This window comes from Gorilla gorilla, chromosome X, assembly GCF_029281585.2.
Source record: "Gorilla gorilla gorilla isolate KB3781 chromosome X, NHGRI_mGorGor1-v2.1_pri, whole genome shotgun sequence".
Taxonomy (NCBI): Eukaryota; Metazoa; Chordata; class Mammalia; order Primates; family Hominidae; genus Gorilla; species Gorilla gorilla.
In genome coordinates, this window is record NC_073247.2 from 32,435,393 (window position 1) to 32,456,920 (window position 21,528).

General features: G+C 45.2%; 1 protein-coding gene across 3 annotated transcripts in view; it reads left to right on the forward strand.

The window, feature by feature from the left end:
* The first annotated feature begins 807 nt into the window (after positions 1 to 807).
* SMS (spermine synthase) overlaps positions 808 to 21,528 on the forward strand; it is a 54,404-nt gene continuing 33,683 nt past the window's right edge. Inside the window, exon 1 of one of the 3 annotated variants that reach the window (XM_031005963.3) lies at positions 808 to 1,084. In XM_031005963.3, coding sequence (XP_030861823.1) covers positions 1,036 to 1,084 — 49 coding nt within the window. In that variant the 5' untranslated portion in view covers positions 808 to 1,035. Of the gene's footprint in view, positions 1,085 to 1,555; positions 1,578 to 20,370; positions 20,470 to 21,528 lie in introns of those variants that run through there. The other 2 variants (XM_031005964.3, XM_004063908.4) reach the window with 2 other exon arrangements.

Genomic DNA, 21,528 nt, shown 5'->3' on the forward strand with positions numbered 1-21,528 from the left:
AAAACAGCCGTTGCCTGGGGGAAGAGGTGAGTTTAATATCCAGGTTCTTCGTTGCTTTTGTGGAGGCACATGAGTTCATTGATTTAAATTTTGTCTAATCATTACAGCAATTCCTGTGGCTGTGAGAGGCACAAAAGCCTGACACGATGATGGAGGTATTTGCCCAGGGATATTGTCAGTGCAGTAAAGAATAATTTTAGTTCAGACGCTCATGCTGTCTCCCCTTTGCCATCATTTTGTTGAACAGCAGCCATAACCCCAGTGTCAAAAATAAGCCCACCGCAAAGGCTATTGCCATGAATAGAGGCGCCAGTGATGGAGGAGTCCTGCTAGACAAGCAACTCCGGAGTCTGCAGTTTCCTAATTCAATATTAACAACACTGCTGTCCTCTTACTGGCTTCTCCCTCATTTTATTTTGCGTGAAACTGTAGATAACGTAAATGCCCAAGCGCTTTCTATTCAGTCCTCACATGCAAAGCAGACCCTTGCTAATAATGGTAATAATCCGAATGGGTTTAACTGCAGCATTGTAAGAAAAGGCAGGCAGTACTCTTAGACTACAGGGGTGGATCTCATCATTTGATTTTCCCGACTCCGCCAGGAAATAAGAGGGGCCTTGGCTTGGGGAGAGGTGTGTGGGGAGGCGTAAGGGGTGGGCCCCCCGGAAATCCTGCTGCGCTGTTTAAACCTAAGGTGACCTAACGGATGGCGGGAGCGGCCGCGCGAGCCTTGGAGCAGGGCGCGGCCATTGGTGACGCACGCCGGGGAGCACGGCGCCCACGTTTCCACCATTAGCGAGGCCTCACACCCGGCGCTCCAAGTTCGGGGCTGGAGGCGTCCCGGCTTCCTCCCTCCCGGAGGCGGGACCGGCCCCGCCCCCGCGCCCCGGGTCGCTCCCGGCGGCCCCTCCCACCTCCTAGTCCTGGCCTCCCCGGGCGCAGCGCACTCCCAGCCGGCCGCAGCCTGACACGCCGCGCGGCCCCCCAGTCTCCCGCGGCCGCTCCCCCAGGCATGGCACAGGGCCTCGCCTCACTATGGCAGCAGCACGGCACAGCACGCTCGACTTCATGCTCGGCGCCAAAGGTGAGGGCGCCCGCCGCCACCTGCGCGGCCATCCCCGCCGCTCCCGCCGCCTGGCGGGCTGGGGCCGGGGTCGGGCGGGGCGTGCGCCGCGGGCCGAACAATGCGGGCGGCCCGCGCGGCGCCGCACTCTCCCGGACTGCCGCGCACAGCGCGCTGCGGGGCCGCGTGCACCGGCGGTCGGGCGGAGGCCGCGCTCCTGCTGGCTCCGCGCTCCGTCCCGGCCGCAGCTCGGGGCCTGGAGGGGCAGTCCCGGGTGCCCGCCGGCCGCGCCGCCCTTCCGGGCCCTGGCCGTCCACCCGCGCTCCCACGCGGGCTCGCCGCCTTCGCGCTCCCGCTCGGGGAGTCCCCGGGCTGCCGGGCGCGGGCGGACCCCCATGGGACGAGGGTTGCAGGGACTGCGGCGGAGCGAGGCGTTACCCGCGCGGCGAGCCCGGGCTGGGGGCGTGCGCCGAGCGGGGCTGCCCGCGCGACCTTTTCCTGTTCTTGCAGGCGGGTAAATTTCCCTCTTGGGGGCGGGGGTTTCCCCTCGTAGGGAGCTGGGGCTGGGGAAAGGTCTGCGGACGCGCAGCGCTTGCAGAATTCTCAGCCGACTGCGTAGGAGACGGATCCCCCGGAAAGGAACTGGGGGACGGGAAAAGGAAACGATTATTATTATTGGGGGTGGGGAGGCATGAGGTCTGGGCGCGGGAATCGTTTACACCCCGAATCGGGGAGCTATCAAAAGACAGCCGGCCGGGCGCGGTGGCTCACGCCTGTAATCCTAGCACTTTGGGAGGCCGAGGCGGGCGGATCACGAGGTCAGGAGTTCGAGACCAGCCTAGCCAACATGGTGAAACCCCGTCTCTTCTAAAAATACAAAAATTAGCCGGGCGTGGTGGCACGCGCCTGTAATCCCAGCTACTCGGGAGGCTGAGGCAGGACAATCGCTTGAACCTGGGAGGCGGAGGTTGCAGTGAGCCAAGATCGCGCCATTGCACTCCAGCCTGGGTAACAGAGCAAGACCTTGTCTCAAAAAAAAAAACAAAAAAACAAACAAAAAAAAAACCGACCAGAAGAGAGAGGCCTGCTAAAGTCGGAACTGTGTGCAGGAAATTTGAAGGGGAAGGATAATTTGCAGGCTTCTTTTCTCGGGGTGCCTCTGTCGTGGGGGGTGGGAGTCGCGGGAAGGATAGAACTGCCCTTTCTTTTTCTGGTGGCTTTTAAACCTGTGACTGCCGCAGACTTGAATCTGCACTTCCCATAGGTTCCACTTGGAGTGTCTCGCTCATACCTTGCTTTTCCCACTGTTTTCCTCGAATTGGATAGAGCAGGCTTTTCTCTTACCATTTTTAACACTGACTTTTTCTTTCTTTCTGAATTTCTGAGTACTCACTTTGCATTTTCTCCCGCAAATTTAAAGGATCTCCGAAGGCACAAGATCTAGTGAAGACTGAGGATTTGGAGCAACACCTGGGTTTGAGTCTGGCTTCTTCCTGATGGGCTCTGCGTGTGGCCTTGGGTTTATGTTAACCTTTCTGAGCCTTCCCTGTCCATTAAAAAGAAAAAAAAAAGTGTACACCTCTTCGGGCTTTTACTCTTAAGGGGGTAGCTGTGGAGCACACTGTAGGGTTTTTAAGCAATGTCAGTGTATTTAGGTGGTCTGAAGTGACTTAGAGAAAACAAAGCATGTTAATTTTAGTTCCCACATTTCTTAGGTGAGGATGTAGGGCATGGAGACTGCTAGAGATGAAATGGTGCTTGACTGGTGGAGCTGAAGAGCCAAGGTTTCATTGATAACCCTGCCAGCCTTAGGGCTGTATGGTTAATGAAAGCTCTAGCATACTGAATTCAGCGGTGAGGAGAAATAGTGTATTAGGGTCACCCAGCTAGTAAGGGGTGAGTCTGGGAAGTGTCCCTGTTGTGAGCACCTTGTGAACACTCACCTGTATTTATCGTCCATGGATTTTCTTAACTTTTTTTTTTTTTTTATTCTGAGATGGAGTCTCACTCTGTCGCCCAGGTTGGAGTGCAGTGGTGCGATCTCGGCTCACTGTAACTTCCATCTCCTGGGTTCAAACAATTCTTGTGCCTCAGCCTACCAAGTAGCCGGGATTACAGACTCGAGCCACCACGCCCAGCTAATTTTTTTTTTTTTTTTTTAAAGTAGAGACAGGGTTTCACCACGTTGGCCAGGCTGGTCTCAAACTCCTGGCCTCAAGCGATCCGCCTGCCTCAGCCTCCCAAAGGGCTGGGATTACAGGCATGAGCCACCGTGCCGGTGTGTCCATGGGTTTTCTTTTATGCTTTAAGGAGGGTGATCTCAGCATGGAGCCCAAAGACTCTGGCACTTCCCTTTGTCCTTAAACCTCCTTGGCCAAATTTAGATTTAGTCTCTTGAAGTGCTGGTTCACAATAGGATGTTTTTGTTGTTTTGTTAAAGTGGGAAAAGAGCGAATGAAGAAAAAGAGAATTTTAACACTTGGGGCTGACACTGTCTAGGAGAACCAGGATGTATAGTGTGGGAGGGAGGAGGAGAAACTGACGTTTTTGAAGTTGGAAAGGTGTGGAAGTGGCATCTTAATTTAGTTGTGCAAAGAGGAAGTAAAAAGATTGACGATAAAGACGTGTATAGATCAGAATAGAACGTTCTTAAGAGGGAAAGATGAAACAAAAGCTGTTAATATTTTAATTCCCAGTCTGTTCTTAAAGATGAGAAAGCTTTGATGGCAAGGCGAACATTCTAGAAAGAACTATTACGTGTGTGTGTGTGGGGTGGTGGGGAATGTGTGTATGTATGCATCTGTCAGACCTTGAGTCATTACAAGTGTTCTGGGCGTAAGAACTCCGATTCATATTGCATTCTCTTCCATCACTTTATTTGGGGTGAAGCACATCGTCCTGTCAGTATCCACATTTGAAAAATAAAGAGATCCTGGCTAGATTGGGATCTAAGTTCACTTAGTTTTTAGTAAGGGGAACTTGGTGAAAAATCGACTTGTGAGGTCTCCAAAAACACTTAATTGATAATGAGTCAAAAGGCATTACTCTTGGCATGTGAATATTGGATGTGACTCAAGGGTGAGTCAAATGCCTGTGGAGCCTGGATTCATGTTCTTTTCCCCGTTTGTCAGTAATCCTTTCTAATGTTCCAGTTCCATGATGTGATTTTAGTGGAATTAAACTTGAACCACTTAGTTATTATGTTGTTACTGTGTTGGGAACGCAGCAGCCACCAGACCACCAAGAGCAACTGTAGGTTGGGCTTGGTGGTGCTGGTTTAGTGTTCTGGCTGATGAGGTGTAACCCAGGAAATTTTTATTTTTGCTTTTAAAAAAACAACTCATCTGTGGTCATCTTGTAAGTGAAGTATTGGACTATAAGGACTCTTGAGCCCGAAAAACATTTTGTGACTTAGCCTGAGGCTAACAGGAATAAACTTGTCCCATGTTCAGATAGTTTAGGCATATCTGAGTTGGTGGAGGAAATGTGATCTGTTCCTAGCCCTATGTGCTAGGCAGCATGCCTGGGTATCCAGAGAGTGAGTGAGAGGCCGGGCGCGATGCTGCATGCCTGTAATCCCAGCACTCTGGGAGGCGAAGCGCTTGAGCCCAAGAGTTCAAGACCAGGCTGGGCAACATGGGAAAAACCTGTCTCTACAAAAAAAAAAAAAAAAAAAAAAGAAAGAAAAAAAAATTAGCCAGGTGTGGTGGGTTTTCTGCACCTGTAGTCCCAGCTAGTTGGGAGGCTGAGGCGGGAGGATCCCTGAGCCCAGGAAGTGGAGACTGCACTCCAGCCAGCCTGGACAGTGGCGTGAAACTCTCTCAAAAACAAAACAAGGGCCAGGCGTGGTGGCTCATGCCTGTAATCCCAGCACTTTGGGAGGCTGAGGTGCGCAGATCACCTGAGGACGGGAGTTTGAGATCAGCCTGGCCAACATGATGAAACCCTATCTCTACTAAAAATACAAAAATCAGCCGGGTGTTGGTGGCCTGTGTCTGTAGTCCCAGCTACTCTGGAGGCTGAGGCAAGAGAATGGCTTGAACGAGGGAGGTGGAGGTTACGCTGAGTCCAGATTGTGCCACTGCACTCCAGCCTGGGCGACAGAGACTGTGTGTTAAAAAAGCAAAACCCGCACACAAAAACAGTGGTGAGTGAGCTGCTGTAGCCTCTTCTTGCCATGTTGGAGTGGAAGGTCTCTAACAGGCCAGCCAGCTCTGAAAAGGTCTAGCAATCCTATGTCCATTTTTTTCCCCTGGGCTGGGCATATCTTTTGAAGGCAGACCTCCACCAGGGTCTGTATCCTGGAGACAGCTCTGGTACATGGTAGATATTTGGTACACGCTGATTAAATAGACCAAGTTTATGTTACGGTAAAGGTGGAATGCTGGTTCATGTTCATTAGGGGAAAGTGAGACACTCATTTACCTTGTAGAATTATGAGGATGGTCCAGAATTCAGAAACATGGCAGATACTGTTAGGTCTGTCATTTGGACCATTGCTATATGATTTGTGCAGGGACACAAAGAGATTTGTGTCGCTCAAATTCACAAATTCTATAACCTTGTTTAATAATTTAAGAACAGAAGGCTACTTGGGAATTACGGGCTTAGCAGAGAAGGTTTGGGGCAGGGGGTTCTTTTGTACCCTTGACCCTCATCAGGGAAGCCTGTGCACCTCTTCTCAGAGTAAGAATTTTAAATGCGTGAAATAACCCAATCTTCAAAATACAAAACCCCCACCGTGTGGTATGGTTACATGTGCTTTGCTTCCCGCCCCCCCCTCCCCCCCACAATCTCGCTCTGTCGCCCAGAGCTGGAGTGCAATGGCACGATCTCACTGTAACCTCTGCCTCCCAGGTTCAAGCTATTCTCCTGTCTCAGCCTCCAGAGTAGCTGGGATTACAGGCACGCGGCACCACGCCCGGCTAATTTTTGTATTTTTGGTAGAGATGGGGTTTCGCCATGTTGGCCAGGCTGGTCTCGAACTCCTGACCTCATGATCCACCCGCATTGGCCTCTCAAAGTGCTGGGATTACAGGTGTGAGCCACCGCGCCCAGCTCATGTGCTTCTTTATTAACACATCAAATAACAAGATGTGGCAGCAAGGCTAATAACTTTCATAAGTAGAGCTGAGCAAAATTGATATTTAACAAATTGTTAGGCAAGGAGAAAAACCTGATTTTTTGTGACAATGACCAGGTGTAGTTGACCGTGTGTGATTTTTTTGGCCTCCAAGCATAACTGAAGAAAGTGCTAAATTTCTATTAGTGAAAATAAGTCTGTGTGTTTTTTTCCATTCAAGTTCACAATGAATTGTATCCATTGGCCCCTTGGGCATCCATGGACCCCAGGATGAGACCCCCAGGCTGGGGAGGGGGAGGACTGAGACAGCCCGTTCCTTTTAGGGGGTGTAGGTTTCCACCCAAGGCCAATGCTGGAGGCACATGTCCCTAGTTATTCTTCAAAAACAAAAGCGGCTCTTTGAACTATTTGAAAACATAAAAGTTGTACTTAGTAATTGCCACAGGGACTAGGTGCCCTGAGTGCTTTGTGCATTATTTTAGGTAAATCCTCAAAATAACCCTAGGTAGGTCTTGTTATCCCCATTTTAAAGACAAATAAATAGGCGTAATCTTGAGGTTTTTTACTTTTTGAGTGGCAGAGCTGGAATTCAAAGCCATGTTTGTTTGATTGGAAGGCTGGTTCTGCTTCCACGATTCTGAAGCCTCTTAGTTTAAGGCGGTGATTCTCAATGTGGGTGCTTCCCTCTGTGGGTGACATCTGGCAATTTCTGGAGACATTTTTGGTTGTCACAACTGGGGAGATGCTACTAGCATCTAGTACGTCCTGCAGCGCACAGGACAACTCCCCTGCAGCATTGACAGCCCAAAATGTCCATAGTGCCCAGGCAGAGAAACCCTGGTTTAAATTCATACTAGACCATTTCAGTAATTTGGATGACTGATCATCAGCAAAATTTCCCTGGTCCTTCTTGGAAGTGTCAGTTATGCCCACAAATTGTTAGGCAGGGAAGGAGGATGGGCCCTGTCTTTCTCTAAGGTTGGCACTGGGCTCTGTTAGGAGCTTGGTCATTGCTTCCTACTGAACTGAGCCTGTGGTTTGAGGTGACCTTCCCTCCCTGATTTCCTGAACCATCGCTCTTTTTAACCAGCTCCCACGCTCCCCTGTATTTGAGCTGCCTTCTGGTGGAAGCATGTCTTCTTTGTGTGTTTTAAATAGCTATAACTGTCTAAATAATAAAACCTAAACAATGTAGTTCAGATTGCATCTAGCTTTCTCAAGAGTAGAGAAAGCTTCCTTCCTCCCCTCCTTCAGTATTATTATCCTGTCCCACTACACTTTAATCCCCCATTGTGATAACACCGCAGGCACAGACGCTGTTGCTTTAACAATGCAGCCTTTCGGGGCTGATGACTGGGAGTGGGGAATGCATGCTTGGGCCCTACTCTACACGGACTGAATCACAGTTGGTGGAGGGGGCCGTGAGTTCCTGGATTTTGCATTTTTAATCATCTGCCTCACAGTAATTCTGTTGCTGATTAAAGTATGAGAACTCTTCTAGTAGGTTCCTTATTTAAAACAACAACAAAAACTTGTCTGAAACCTTTGGCACACATACCTCACTCAGCCCAACCAGTCAGCCTAGTCAGTCTCATTAAGTCCTGTGGCTTCTGCCTGCCAATGTTCTCAAATTTGTTGCTCATCACCTGTTCCTTACTTTAGTTTCCTGGCTACAGTCTCCCCATTTGTCTCCGTTTGGGGATGGGCTCGATCATTAGGAACTCAACAGGATCCCTGTCCCTTTTCCCATTTAAAAACTCTTCCGTGGGTCCCTATTACCCCATGGATGAAGTCTAAACTCTGTATCAACACATACACGGTCAATTTCTACCCGGTTTTTCCTCTTCCCCCAGTATATTCCTTGTGCTTCCCGGTAGCCAGGAAGCACCTGGACTCAGGATTTGACGGCTTTGGAGAAGACTTTTGTGTGTGCTTTACATAGGAATTCTCATGCGTTAATTGTGTTTGAAAATATTTTATGGGCTGCTTCCGGGAGATCCCTTGTTGGCATTGCCTTCCTTTGGCATGCACTTTTGCTTTGTGATTTTTTTTTAAATGCTCTTTTCCCAATTCTGCAAAAGATTCTTAATTGCACAGGTTATGCTCTATATGACTCCAGGCTGAATAACCTCATGTTGCCGGGAATTAGTTTTGTGGGCTTGCCATTAAAAAATTGAGTAAACCATAATGATTCTTTTTAGATTGTAGTTTCCAAGTTATACCGATTTCCTTAAACCTATGGAGGTAGCATATGGTAAGATTTTAGTTTCTACTTTATATCTGTAATCCTCATCTAGTTCTCATTGGGTAGTTCAGTATTTAAAATGCTTTGGAAGGGATGACAGCTGTTTAAGAAATTGACTCCATAATCAAGGCACTAGGAGTGACCCCCATCCTGGCTAACAAGAGAGGGGTACTTTTTCAAGTAATCTGAAGCCCTGCATGAGACATTCTAATTTAATAACCAGTAGTCAGTCAATGTGTCTTTTTTTTTTTTTTTAGAAAGTCACTTTTGCATTTGCAGTGGAGGAGTTACCAATTGGGAATCTTCTCATCCCCTTAGTATGTAATTTACTCCGTTTTGTTTGAATTGGTAGTTTCAGGCCTTAGCTACCGTCTCAGGAGATAAAGATTGAAATGCTGTGTTCTCTAATAGCTTTAAAAAGTTAGAGCTTTTGATTTTGGATTTCATACCCAGAATATTTGAGATTATGGGCTTTATAATTGCGATCACCATGGTTATGCTAATCTTTCACAGATAAGGATTAGTTACAAAGTTACTAGTATCTGTTTAAAAACATCAATAAAGTTCTTAGTTTAGTTTTTGGAGTCTGCATATTCCAGGTGTTTTAATTGACTATTTCACTGCAGTTGTAACCTAAGCCTGCTGGTGTGCACTGTGGCTCCGACCACCATTTCATGGTATAGACTCAGTTCTTTCGAAAAGTCAGAAAACCTCCTCAATTGAATCTGCAAACCACGTATGTAAACCATGCACAAATGCTCTTTAAAACCCTTACAGCTAGGCACTTTTCCAGACCCCAGGAAAAACAACCCTGCGGCCCTGAGGTGTGGTGGGCCTGGGTTTCATTAAATTGACACCGTCATCTGTGTTCCGGAAGGAGCCACCGAGCTAGCTAGTGGTGATACTGGTGATAAATGTGTTTACGTGCTGAGCCACAGATTCAAAAGGAGCTGGTAAGAGCCAGTAGCATGTTCTAGATTCCTGAACTGACTTGACTCTGGGTAGTTTTACACACACCTTAATTTTTCCCTCTCCATGAAGGTGCTAATGATACTAAAATCCCACACACTGTGTCGTTGGGTGGAATGTCCAATAAAATGTTTGGAAGAGTGTCAAATGATACATAAAATACCTAACACTAATTGCAATACTTAGGGCCGAGTACTTTGAAATTGTGCCAGTGGATAAAGATGCTCAGTTATAAAGAGGTGTGAATTTAACTTACTTGAAGGGTAACGAAAGCTCTGCTGGCAAGAGAAGAGGCAGAAAATAATGGGTTGCCCTGTGTTTTGAAGGTTGGTCTACTTTATTTAAAGGGCTTCCTCCCTAAGTGATTAAAGCAGAATTTTAAAAGGACACTTTGATTTAAGATATCAATTACTTGTGTTGCATGACTCCATTTTTTTCATAAATGAAAATTTCTCCAGTGAGAATCCTGAGCAATTCCTAGAACACTGCTGTATTTAATTCTGAATTCTCCCTTCTAGAAGGACTGTAGATCACAGTGTTCAAACAAGACTTATGTGCCTGTGGGCATTCCAAATTCCTTTGCTGGCCTTAGAGTGCAGAGGTGAATATAGAACTGTTCCTCAGTCCTTTTTCTTAGAGTACAGGTTGAGCATCCCTAATCCGAAATGCTCCAAAATCTGAAACTTTGGGCACCGACATAACACAAAAAAATGCTGATTCGGGATTTCCAGATTAGGGACTTTGAGTCAGTGAGTGTGATGCGGATATTCCAAAGTGGAAAAAAAAAAAAAATCCAAAACACTTTCGGTCCCAAGCATTTTGGATAAAGGATATTCAACGTGTATTTTCAGGGCCAGTGCCTTGGATCATGCTTTGGAAAACAGCAGTGGCATAGTTTTTTGTTTTTGTTTTTCAAAGATGGGGTCTTGCTGTGCTGCTCAGACTGATTTCGAGCTCCTGGACTCAAGGGATCCTCCAGCCTGAGACTCCTGAGTCACTAATGTTACTGGTGCACCCTGCAGTACCTGGCTGAAGTTTTATAAATGGCTTAACACTGAATCTTTTAACTGTATAATGCAGTAGCTAAGTGGCCCAGTTGCATGTGGAATTTTGAGGAAGATGGTCATGGGTTTCTCAGTCCAAGTGTTTGTTCCTACGTGGGGGTTTGTCTAATTTGGAGCTGGAGGCTTGATGTTGAGAAGAGAGAGGAAAGAGCTTACTATTAACTCCCTTTGGTATGAGATGCAAGAATATGAGAGGACTTTTTTTTTAATTTGAGTTCTGGGATGCAGTGCAGAACGTGCAGGTTTGGTACATAGGTATACATGTGCCATGGTGGTCTGCTATACCTATCAACCTGTCATCTAGGTTTTAGACCCTGCATGCATTTGTCCTAATGCTCTCCCTCCCCTTGCCCGCCACCCCCTGATAGGCCCAGGTGTATGATGTTCCCTTCCCTGTGTCCATGTGTTCTCATTGTTCAGCTCCCACTTATGAGTGAGAACATGTGGTGTTTGGTTTTCTGTTCCTGTGTTAGTTTGCTGAGAATGATGGCTTCCAGCATCATCCATGTCCCTGCAAAGGACAGGAACTCATTCTTTTTTATGGTTGCATAGTATCCCATGGTGTATATGTGCCACATTTTCTTTATCCAGTCTATCATAGATGGGCATTTGGGTTGGTTCCAAGTCTTTGTTATTGTAAATAGTGCTTAGTAAACATACGTATGCATGTGTCTTTATAGTAGAATGATTTATAATCTTTTGGGTATATACCCAGTAATGGGATTGCTGGGTCAGATGGTTTTTCCGGTTCTAGATCCTTGAGGAATCACCACACTGTCTTCCACAATAGTTGAACTAATTTACATTCCCACCAACAGTGTAAAAGCATTCCTATTTCTCCACACCTCTCCAGCATTTGTTGTTTCCTGACTTTTTAATAAGGACCATTCTAACTGGCATGAGATGGTATCTCATTGTGGTTTTGATTTACATTTCTCTAATGACCAGTGATGATGAGCTTTTTTCCCACGTTTGTTGGCTGCATAAATGTCTTCTTTTCAGAAGTGTCTGTTCATATCCTTCACCCACTTTTTGATGAGGTTATGTTTTTCTTATAAATTTAGTTCTTTGTGGATTCTGGATATTAGAGCTTTGTCAGATGGGTAGATTGCAAAAATGTTCTCCCATTCTGTAGGTTGCCTGTTCACTCTGATGATAGTTTCTTTAGCTGTGCAGAAGCTCTTTAGTTAAATTAAATCCCATTTGTCAATTTTGGCTTTTGTTGCAGTTGCTTTTGGTGTTTTTTTGTCATGAAATCTTTGCCCTTGCCTATGTCCTGAATGGTATTGCCTAGGTTTTCTTCTAGGGTTTTTATGGTTTGGGGTTTTACATTTAAGTCTTTAATCCATCTTGAGTTAATTTTTTGTATAAGGTGTAAGGAAGGGGTCCAGTTTCTGTTTTCTGCATATGGCTAGCCAGTTTTCCCAGCACCGTTTATTAAATAGGGAATCCTTTCCCCATTGCTTGTTTTTGTCAGGTTTAGGGGCTTTTTTTTTTTTTAAGCATTTTGTGACTGCTAAATTTTTAGTGGAGTTCCTGTAATTTATTTCTTTGAACAAAGGGTCTGGCTTTGCTTCAGAAGGCTGCAGGAACTGTTCAAGTAGTGGTTTGTGCATTTGTCTTTTTACTACATCTGCTCATTTTACACTATGGGGTTAGGGAAATATAAAGAAAGAGGGGATACAACTGTGATACTGTCACAAGTAGATAACCACTTTGATGTGTGGTACAAATGGCTTGCTTATTCTTGTTGCATATATAACAATGTTGTACGTAAAAACACTGGATTTTGGAGCCCAGCTGTTGGGGTTTGAATCCTGGTTCCACTAACTAGTGTGTGTGACCTTGGGCAGGTTGTTAATCTATGTGCCTTACTGTGCTGGCTATACTTTGGTTACCCTTGAATAGCAGCTGTGAGAACAGACATCCTTGCCTTGTTTTTGGACCTTATGGGGAGAGCAGTCTTTTACCATTTTGAGTATTATGCTAACTGTAGGTTTTTTGTAGATACCCTTTATCAAGTTGAGAAAGCTCTCCTCTATTCCCATTTTTGTGTGTTTATCTTGAATGAGTGTTGGATTTTGTCAGGTTCTTTTTTGCATAAATTAATATAAAATGTGGGTTTTTATCTTTAACCTATTATGGTGGATCACGTTTTTTTTTTTTTTTTTTTTTTTGAATGTTGAACTAGCCTTGTATACCTGGAATAAATCTCACTTGGTCATGGCATATTTTTCTATATTGCTGCATCCTATTTGCTAATGATTTTGTCAAGGATTTTTGTGTCTATACTCATGAGGGATATTGGTCCATAGATTTCTTTTTTGGACTGTCTTGGTCTGGTTTTGGTATTAGCATAATACTGGCTTCATAAAATAGGGAGGCCTTCCTTTCTGGAAGAGATTGTGTAGAATTGGTGTTAATTCTTTAAATGTTTGGTAGAACTCTCCAGTGAAACCATCTTTGTCTCAAGATCTCTTTTCTGGAGTGTTTTTTTTTTTTGAGAGACGGTCTTGCTGTGTCACCCAGGCTGAAATGCAGTGGTGTGATCTCAACTCACTGCAGCCTTGACCTCCAGGGCTCAGGCAATTTTCCTGCCTCACCCCCCTCCCCTCCCGCCCCGCAAGGTAGTTGGGACTACAGGTACGCACCATCATCACTGGCTAATTTTTGTATTTTTTTTTTTAGAGACAGGGCTTCCTCATGTTGCCCAGGCTGGTCGCAAGCTCCTGACCTCAAGCAGTTGACGCACCTTGGCCTCCCAAAGTACTGGGATTACAGACATGAGCCACCATGCCTGGCCTCTTTCTGGAGTTTTTAAGCTATAAATTCAGTTTCCTTAACAGTTATAGGACTCTTCAGGTTATTTCATACTCGGTGAGTTGTGGTAGTGTAGCGGGATTGATAAGGCATCAGAGAGACCAATGGGGTTCACGAGGATATTTATTATTTAGGTGCACCGGCCCAGTCGGATTAACATTCAAAGGACTGAGCCCTGAACAAAGAGTTAAGTTACCTTTTAAGCATTTCGTGGGGGCAGGGGGAGATCTGTGCAGGGGGGAGCATATTACAGAAGCAAGAAACAAAGACAGTTATTCAATTAATTGAGACATGCATTACATCATTTCTTACTTTTTAAGGAAAAACATGTTTTACGACTTGAGTTTGTCTGGTGACCTTGCAGCTGCACAGCTAGAGAAACAGGGTCTTCACAATGCCTGGGAAAGGAGGAGAGATAAGGCTCACTAGCCACAGAAAAACAGGCAGTTAATTTTTAAAGGACTCCAGCTCTTTCTCTTTCTCAGCGGGAATTGGGTTTTCTTGCATACAACTGAGTTTCTGCTTACACATTCTTTAAATTTCTTTTAATTCCTATTTCATTAGTTTGTGTTTTTAGAGGAATTGCCCCATTTCATTCTTAAGTTGCCACATTTATGTGTGTAGAGTTGTAGTATTCCCTTATCCTATTGGTGCTTGCAGAGTATCCACAGTGATATCTCCTGTTATTCCTAATATTGGCAATCTGGTTTTTTTCTTTGTAAGTCTTGCTAGAGTTTATCTTAATAATCTTTTCAAAGAAATAGCTCTTTGCTTAATTTTTTTCTCCTCTAGTTTTTATCAATTTTATTGATTTTTTTTTTTATTTGCTGTTATCCTTTCTTTTTGCTTTGGACTTTTCTCTTTTTCTAGGTTCTTTTTTTTTTTTTTTTTTTTTTTGAGACGGAGTCTCGCTCTGTCGCCCAGGCTGGAGTGCAGTGGCGCGATCTCGGCTCACTGCAAGCTCCGCCTCCCGGGTTCACGCCATTCTCCTGCCTCAGCCTCCCGAGTAGCTGGGACTACAGGCGCCTGCCACCACGCCCGGCTAATTTTTAGTATTTTTAGTAGAGACGGGGTTTCACCGTGTTCGCCAGGATGGTCTCGATCTCCTGACCTCGTGATCCACCCGCCTCGGCCTCCCAAAGTGCTGGGATTACAGGCGTGAGCCACCGCGCCCGGCCTTTCTAGGTTCTTGAAGTACTAGTGTGGATTAGGAATTTGAGATTTTAAAGTGGAATTCGGTACTCTTAAGTATTCTTATTCTCTAGTATGCGGTTTCTGTTGATACTAGTTGATAATGTTAGTTCGACGTATTCCTTAAAAAGCAAGAGTCTTAGTTATGTTGGTTGTTAGCTGTTCTTTTTTCAACACAATAAATTGCTAACTTGAATATAGGAAATATTCCTCAGATTATTCTAGTTTCAAATGCTAAGAATGTTCTGAAGTCCTTGGACCAGATTCTGCTCATCTGGCCTGTTTTTGTGTGACCCTCCAGCTAAGAATGATCTTTACATCTTAAAAGGGTTGTAAAGCACACACACCAAAGAATATGTGACAGAAACCTGATTTAGCCAGAACGCTTTACCACGTGGCCCTTTACAGAAAAAGCTTGCCCGTTCCTGCCTTTAGACCATCTAGGTGCAATGATTTTGATTGCCCGTTTCAGAGCCATCTGGAAAAATTTGGAAGTACAGATTTCCAAGCCCTTCGCATGGCTGCCTTCTCATCTGGAATCCATCATAGTGCACGGCCCTCTCCGTGTTTGAGTAGTTTTGACTTGTGTCCTCTGTCTTTCATCTTTATTCTCCAGTGGCACTTACTTGTCCAGCACCTCCTAGGTGCTGAGTAATCTCCTTGGGGGCCCAGTTGAATGTGGACTTGGCTAATAGTACTCTGGTAAAGCCACAGGAAGGGAAGGCAGAGGGACCTCCTCAGCGACATGTGTATCAAGGACGGTCTAATATAAATGTGATATTTTTTTTTGACATCACACAATTCCCAAAGTCCAGACTGTTTTATCTTTGGAAATGCTATTTCATTGTTGATACACATCCTGGCATAGATGCTCAGACAGAACCCTTGAAGTATTGGTTTTTTTGAGACAGTCTTGCTCTGTTGCCCAGGCTGAAGTGCAGTGGCGTGATCTTGGCTCACGGCAACCCCTGCCTTCTGGGTTCAAGGGATTCCCTTGCCCCAGCCTCCCGAGTAGCTGGTATTACAGGCACCCACTACCACGGCTGGCTAATTTTTATATTTTAGCAGAGACGGAGTTTCACCATGTTTGTCAGGCTGGTCTTGAACTCCTGACCTCAAATGATCCGACCGCCTTGGCCTCCTAAAGTGCTGTGACTACAGGCGTGAGCCACTGCGCCCGGCCTTGAATTATTTTTAAACACAAAAATGGTATGACCTGTAAGGGATTCTGCCCAGTTAAGGTTAGTGAGAAGAAAGCTGGATGTTCATGATAGTGCTACAGTGCTCAGAAAGCATATTTCATCCTTCCCAGATAATAAAACTGGCAATCCCATGGTTTCTACTTTGGCAAAGAAATCTTGTTTCCCCTTCTGGACGGAGCTAAAGGAAACCATTGTCATTTGACCAGGGCCAACCTGTGTCCTCTGTTTCAGCCTGCCCCTCTGTGATGAGGGGGTGAATGTAGGTTGGTGGCTGGGTTCGTCTCCACACGTCACATGCCAATTTTGAACTAAAAGTAAGGGCTGGTCACTTTACCTGGTCCAGATGCATTCGTGAGTCATATCCTGTTCCCTGACCTCAAACACTGCAAGTCCCCTCTCAAAACCTTCTTTTTGTTACTTCTCTAACTTCTCCTTTCTGTTGGGTTGTAGCATGACCCCCACCCCTGCTTTTCTGTGGGTTCTGATCTCTTTTCCTAATCCTCTGCCTTGGTTCTCTTCCACAGCTCTGGGCCAGAGTTCCTTCCTCTTCTCAAAAAACATGGTCCTTAAGCTGACGGGGCCCACTGAAGAGCATCGTAGGATACCTTATGTTGTTTGCATGATTCCTTTCAGGAGAGGTCAAGTGGCCTGGTTATTCAGTGTCTCATAGCCACAAACTAATAGATAATATTCCTTCCAGATGAAAGGCAGGCTTTAGTATACTGTCTTTTGTCTGTGCCTTGTTTTCTGAGTCTTGACTCTCATACGGGTTAAATCAGAAGGGTGAGGATGGGTGAGTTTGAATCACTTGACAACCAGCAAGATGCTGCCCTCCCCAGTCCCAGTGTCTGTGGGAAATGCTCTCCCTTGCAGTGGGAATGACAAGGCAGGGCAGTGAAATAATTAGCAACACATTTAAGTTATGCTATAACTTAGCGCATTGAGTTTTAAGAAATAGTCATTGTGGCTGGTACTCTGTAAACATGCCCATATGGCTTCCCTTAGTGCATGTTTGCATGAAAAGAGCTTGGGTGTCATTTCTGTGTTGGTGTTGTCTTTTTCTTCTGTAGTTAATTTTTCTTGTCTGGTTGCTCTTCTCTGTGAACATCAGAAACCATTCTATGAAAAAGTCCTGTAAATTTTTCACGCCACTGTCTCTGTTCTGTCACCCAGGCAGGAGTGCAATGGCAAGATCTCAGCTCACTGCAGCCTCTGCCTCCTGGGCTCAAGCAATTCTCCTGCCTCAGCCTCCCGAGTAGCTGGGACTACAGGCACGCACCACTGCACCTGGCTAATTTTTTTTATTTTTATTTTTATTTTTTTATTTTTTGAGATGGAGTCTTGCTCTTGTCACCCAGACTGGAGTGCAGTGGCGCGATCTCGGCTCACTGCAACCTCCGCCTCCTGTGTTCAAGTGATTCTTCTGCCTCAGCCTCCTGAGTAGCTGGGATTACAGGCATGCGCCACCACGCCTGGCTAATTTTTGTGTTTTTAGTAGAGACGGGGTTTCATCGTGTTGCTCAGGCTGGTCTCGAACTCCTGACCTTGTGATCTGCCCACCTTGGCCTCCTAAAGTGCTGGGATTACAGGTGTGAGCCACCGTGCCCGGTGTATTTTTAGCAGAGACGGAGTTTCGCCATTTTGCCCAGGCCGGTCTCCAGTGATCCTCCAGCCTCAGCCTCCCAAAATGCTGGGAGTACAGGCGTGAACCACCACGCCTGGCCCCTGTCTGTATTTCGCAGCCATACCTCATGGAGGCCTGAGATTGGCTGCAGGCACTTTAGTGTTAGGAAAGCTGTGTGGGAGCTGGGCACCAGCCGCCTCACTGTGCAGTGACAGTGCCTACACACCGCAGCCACTCAGATACTTGGTAGTCTATGATAGATGGGGACAGGTAGAGAAGACCACTCCTTGCAGCCCCTTTACCTGATGCGTGTTGCATCTGAGCCCGTGCCTGGTGGGCAGCTTGTGGTGGAGGAGGAGGAGAAACCAACTACTTTTTTTTTTTTTTTTGCATAAGAATGTATGTATTAGTTTTCTATTGCTGTACAGTAAATTACCACAAATTTAGTCACCTGACACATAATCACAGTTTATGTGGATTAATAATCTGAGAATGGCTCAGCTGGGTCCATTTTTATGTTATTTATTTATTTTGAGACAGAATCTCTTTATGTCACCCAGGCTGGAGTGCAGTGGCACCGTCTCGGCTCACTGCAACCTCCACCTCCTGAGTTCAAGCGATTCTCCTGCCTCACCCTCCCAAGTAGCCAGGGCTACAGGCGCCTGCCACCACACCCGGCTAGTTTTTTTGTATTTAGTAGGGACAGGGTTTCACCGTGTTGGGCAGGCTGGTCTCGAACTCCTGACCTCAAACCTTGGCTTCCCAAAGTGCTGGGATTACAGGTGTGAGCCACCGTGCCCGGCCTTCTTTTTCAAATAATGGCTTTTTTTCCTCTGGGTATATACCCAGTAATGGGACTGCTGGATGCAATGGTAATTCTACTTTTAGTTCTTTAAGGAATCTCCATGCTGTTTTCCATAGTGGTTGTACTAGTTGATATTCCCACCAGCAGTGCAGAAGTGTTTCCTTTCACCACATCCACGCCAACATCTATTATTTCTTTGACTTTTTAATTGTAGTCATTCTTGCAGGAGTAAGGTGGTATCTGATTGTGGTTTTAATTTGCATTTTCCTGACAACCAGTGATGTTGAGCATTTTTTCATGTTTGTTGTCTGTTTATCTTTTGAGAATTGTCTGTTGCCCATGTCCTTTGCCCACTTTTTGATGGGAATATTTGTTTTTTTTTTTTCTTGCTGATTTATTTGAGTTCCTTGTAGATTCTGGATATTAGCCCTTTGTCAGATGCATAGTTTGTAAATATTTTCTCCCACTCTATGGGTTATCTGTTTGATGATTATTTCTTTGGCTGTGCAGAAGCTTTTTAGTTTAATTAGGTCCTATTTATTTATTTTTGTTTTTGTTGCATTTGCTTTTGGGTTCTTGGTCATGAATTCTTTGCCTAAGCCAATGCCTAGAAGAGTTTTTCTGATGTTATCGTTATCTTCTAGAATTTTTATGGCTTCAGGTTTTAGATTTAAGTCTTTGATCCACCTTAAGTTGTTTTTTTGTATAAGGTGAGAGATGAGGATCCAGTTTCTTTCTTCTACGTGTGGCTTGCCAGTGGAGAAACCAACTTCTGAGTCTTCTCCGTTGCCTTGGCAACCTTGCAGTAAGTGGGATTCTGAAGGCTCAGCGTGTTAGTTTGGGATTTTTGGGGAACAGCTTTATTGAGATATGATTCATATGCTATATAACTCCTTTATCGAACATGTACAATTCAGTGGCTTTCAGGATATTTGCAGAGTTGCGTGACCATCATGACAATCGACTTTAGAACATTTTCATCACCTCAAAAACAAACCCTGTGCCCCTTAGCCATCACCCTTATTCCTCCCCGCATTCTTCCCAGCCTCTGGCAACCACTAATCTGCTTTACATCTCTATGAGTTTGCCTTTTCTGTTTTGTTTTTTGAGGTAAAGTTTCGCTCTTGTTGCCCAGGCTGGAGTGCAATTGCGCCATCTCGGCTCACCGCAACCTCCGCCTCTCGGGTTCAAGCGATTCTCCTGCCTCAGCCTCCCAAGTAGCTGGGATTACAAGCATGTGCCATCACACACGGCTAAGGATTTGCCTTTTCTGGACATAACAAATAGAATCACTTATTTCACTTAGCGTAGTGTTTTTAAGGTCCTACCGTGTTGTATGGAGCGTGTATCAGTACTTCGTTCCTTTTATGCCTGAATAGTGCGTGGATAACCACAGTTTGCTTCTCCATCTATAACCTGATGGAAGTTTGGGTCGTTTCTACTTTCTGGCTATTACATATCATGCTACTGTGAACATCTGTGTCAGCTTGGGTTGTGTGTCATGAGCTTCATTTCATCATCATGCAGCTGTTGTAAAAAGGACTAGACATAGGGCTATAAAGCCAGGCTGTTAAGTAAGGCATGCCAAAGGACCACCTGCTTGATCTAGAAATTCATTAAGCTTCTAATATCTGAGAAGTCTAATAGGCAGATCCTTTTTTAAAATTAAGTTAAACTTTTAATTGTAAACTAAAATTTTCATTTGTGAAATTGAAGTCTTTTTTGCATATCACTTGATTTCTGTAATCTGGACCTGCTGCCTGTCAGTCTTCGTGCTTTTGATGGACTTAGCACATTCTGAGTTCAAAAGATGCTCTCAGACCCTTAGGCAGTGCTCAGCCATGGGCTTGGGTGAAAAGGAGACTTGAGGGATGCCGCGCTCTTTGTCATTCTTTTCAGAGGGGTTATGCCAGTGGTGTTGGTGACTCCTGAACAGATACTTCTTTAACTTGGTATAATTTATGTAAATTTTAGTGTACCAGTTCTGAGTTTTGACCAATGCATACAGTTGTGTAACCACCACTAGTATCAAGATTAGAAACATCTGAACGTGGTTTTAAAGCAGCTACCTGATTTCAAATTGGATTGGAATCCAATTTCCTTTCCTCTTTTAGGTTTAGGGGTCTATCAAGAAAAATCAGAAAGCTGCTTTATGTGTGAAGGGAAATTGTGCACAACCTGAGCCTGGCTGTCAGGTTATCTGACGTTAGGATCTGGGGTTTAGGGGAAAGGATGCCTGCGTTTGTGCTTCCCCCTGCGGGGGAGCTGCAGACTGGCTCTATTGCCAGCCAGCTCGCACGCCATCTTCCCGTGGAGAGAGTGCAGATCCCTGAAAGGAGCAGGCAAGAAGGGGCTGGGTATAAGCCTGACCAAAGGTGGGCCCTTGGACTTAGGTGGCAAGTGGTAAGCATGGGTGGGGAAGGCGTGAGTGAGTGTCTGTATGTACCTCTGTGTGTGTGTGTAGGGGCACTGAGAATAAAGTGTGAGTGAGGGCTTGGAGCTCTGGAAATCTCGGCAGTTCTTTGGTGGCTGGGGCTGCAGTTGCTGGAGCAGTAGGTGGGCTTGGAGGTTCGGCTTTGGGTCTTATCACTTGGCATGATGCGATGATGGGGATGACTAAACACCCCTTGGAGCCAGTTCTGGGAGAGACCTAGGAGGGAAAGGGGCTTGATAGTGAGGTATGAAATTTTCAGCCTTCGTAACTAAAAATATGCTTGGCGAGAATAGAAATTCATCTCCCAATTTCACAAGCCAGGTGCTCCTTGACCATGAGAGAGCTGAAAGGAATGTGAATGTAAATCTTCTGTTCCTTTTTTTTTTAATGTATAGATCATGTATACAATAAGGTACATTATCAAACATGTACAGCAGAAGGCTCATTTCAGATCAGAAGTTCTACATTCAGTGAGGGTGGTAGAAATGAAAACATTTTATTTATTTTGCATGTTGCCTATATTTTCTAATTTTAAAAATACACATATTGCTTCTTTCTGTATTAATAAAAGCTTATTTTAAATGACCGTACTAATACAGTTTGTACTGTGGTTAAAATATACATGACCTTGACCATGAGAGAGCTAAATCTTCTGTTCCAACCGCCTCATTTTGCAGAGGACAATGTCAAGGCTCTGGCCTGTGGAATCTGATGGCTCTGCCTGAGGGGAGGGGTGTTGACAACACACAAGACAGTTGGAGTTGTGTAGCCTTCAGAAAGCCCCGTGTGCTCATGGCCTGAGTTTTCTTAGCTAAAGTTTTTGAAGTTGAAAAAACAGCCACAAGCCAAGGTCACAAGTAGAGAGAGGTGTTTTTGTTATTGTTTTTTGTCTTTCTGGATGTGTGAGAATTGCATATTTCCTTAGGGCAGCCTCTAATGGAATTTAGTTTGTTAAGGAGGATGTTAGATTCTCAAAGCTGAAGGAGGAGCAGGAATATTATATGCATGTCTTTTTTTTTTTTTTTTTT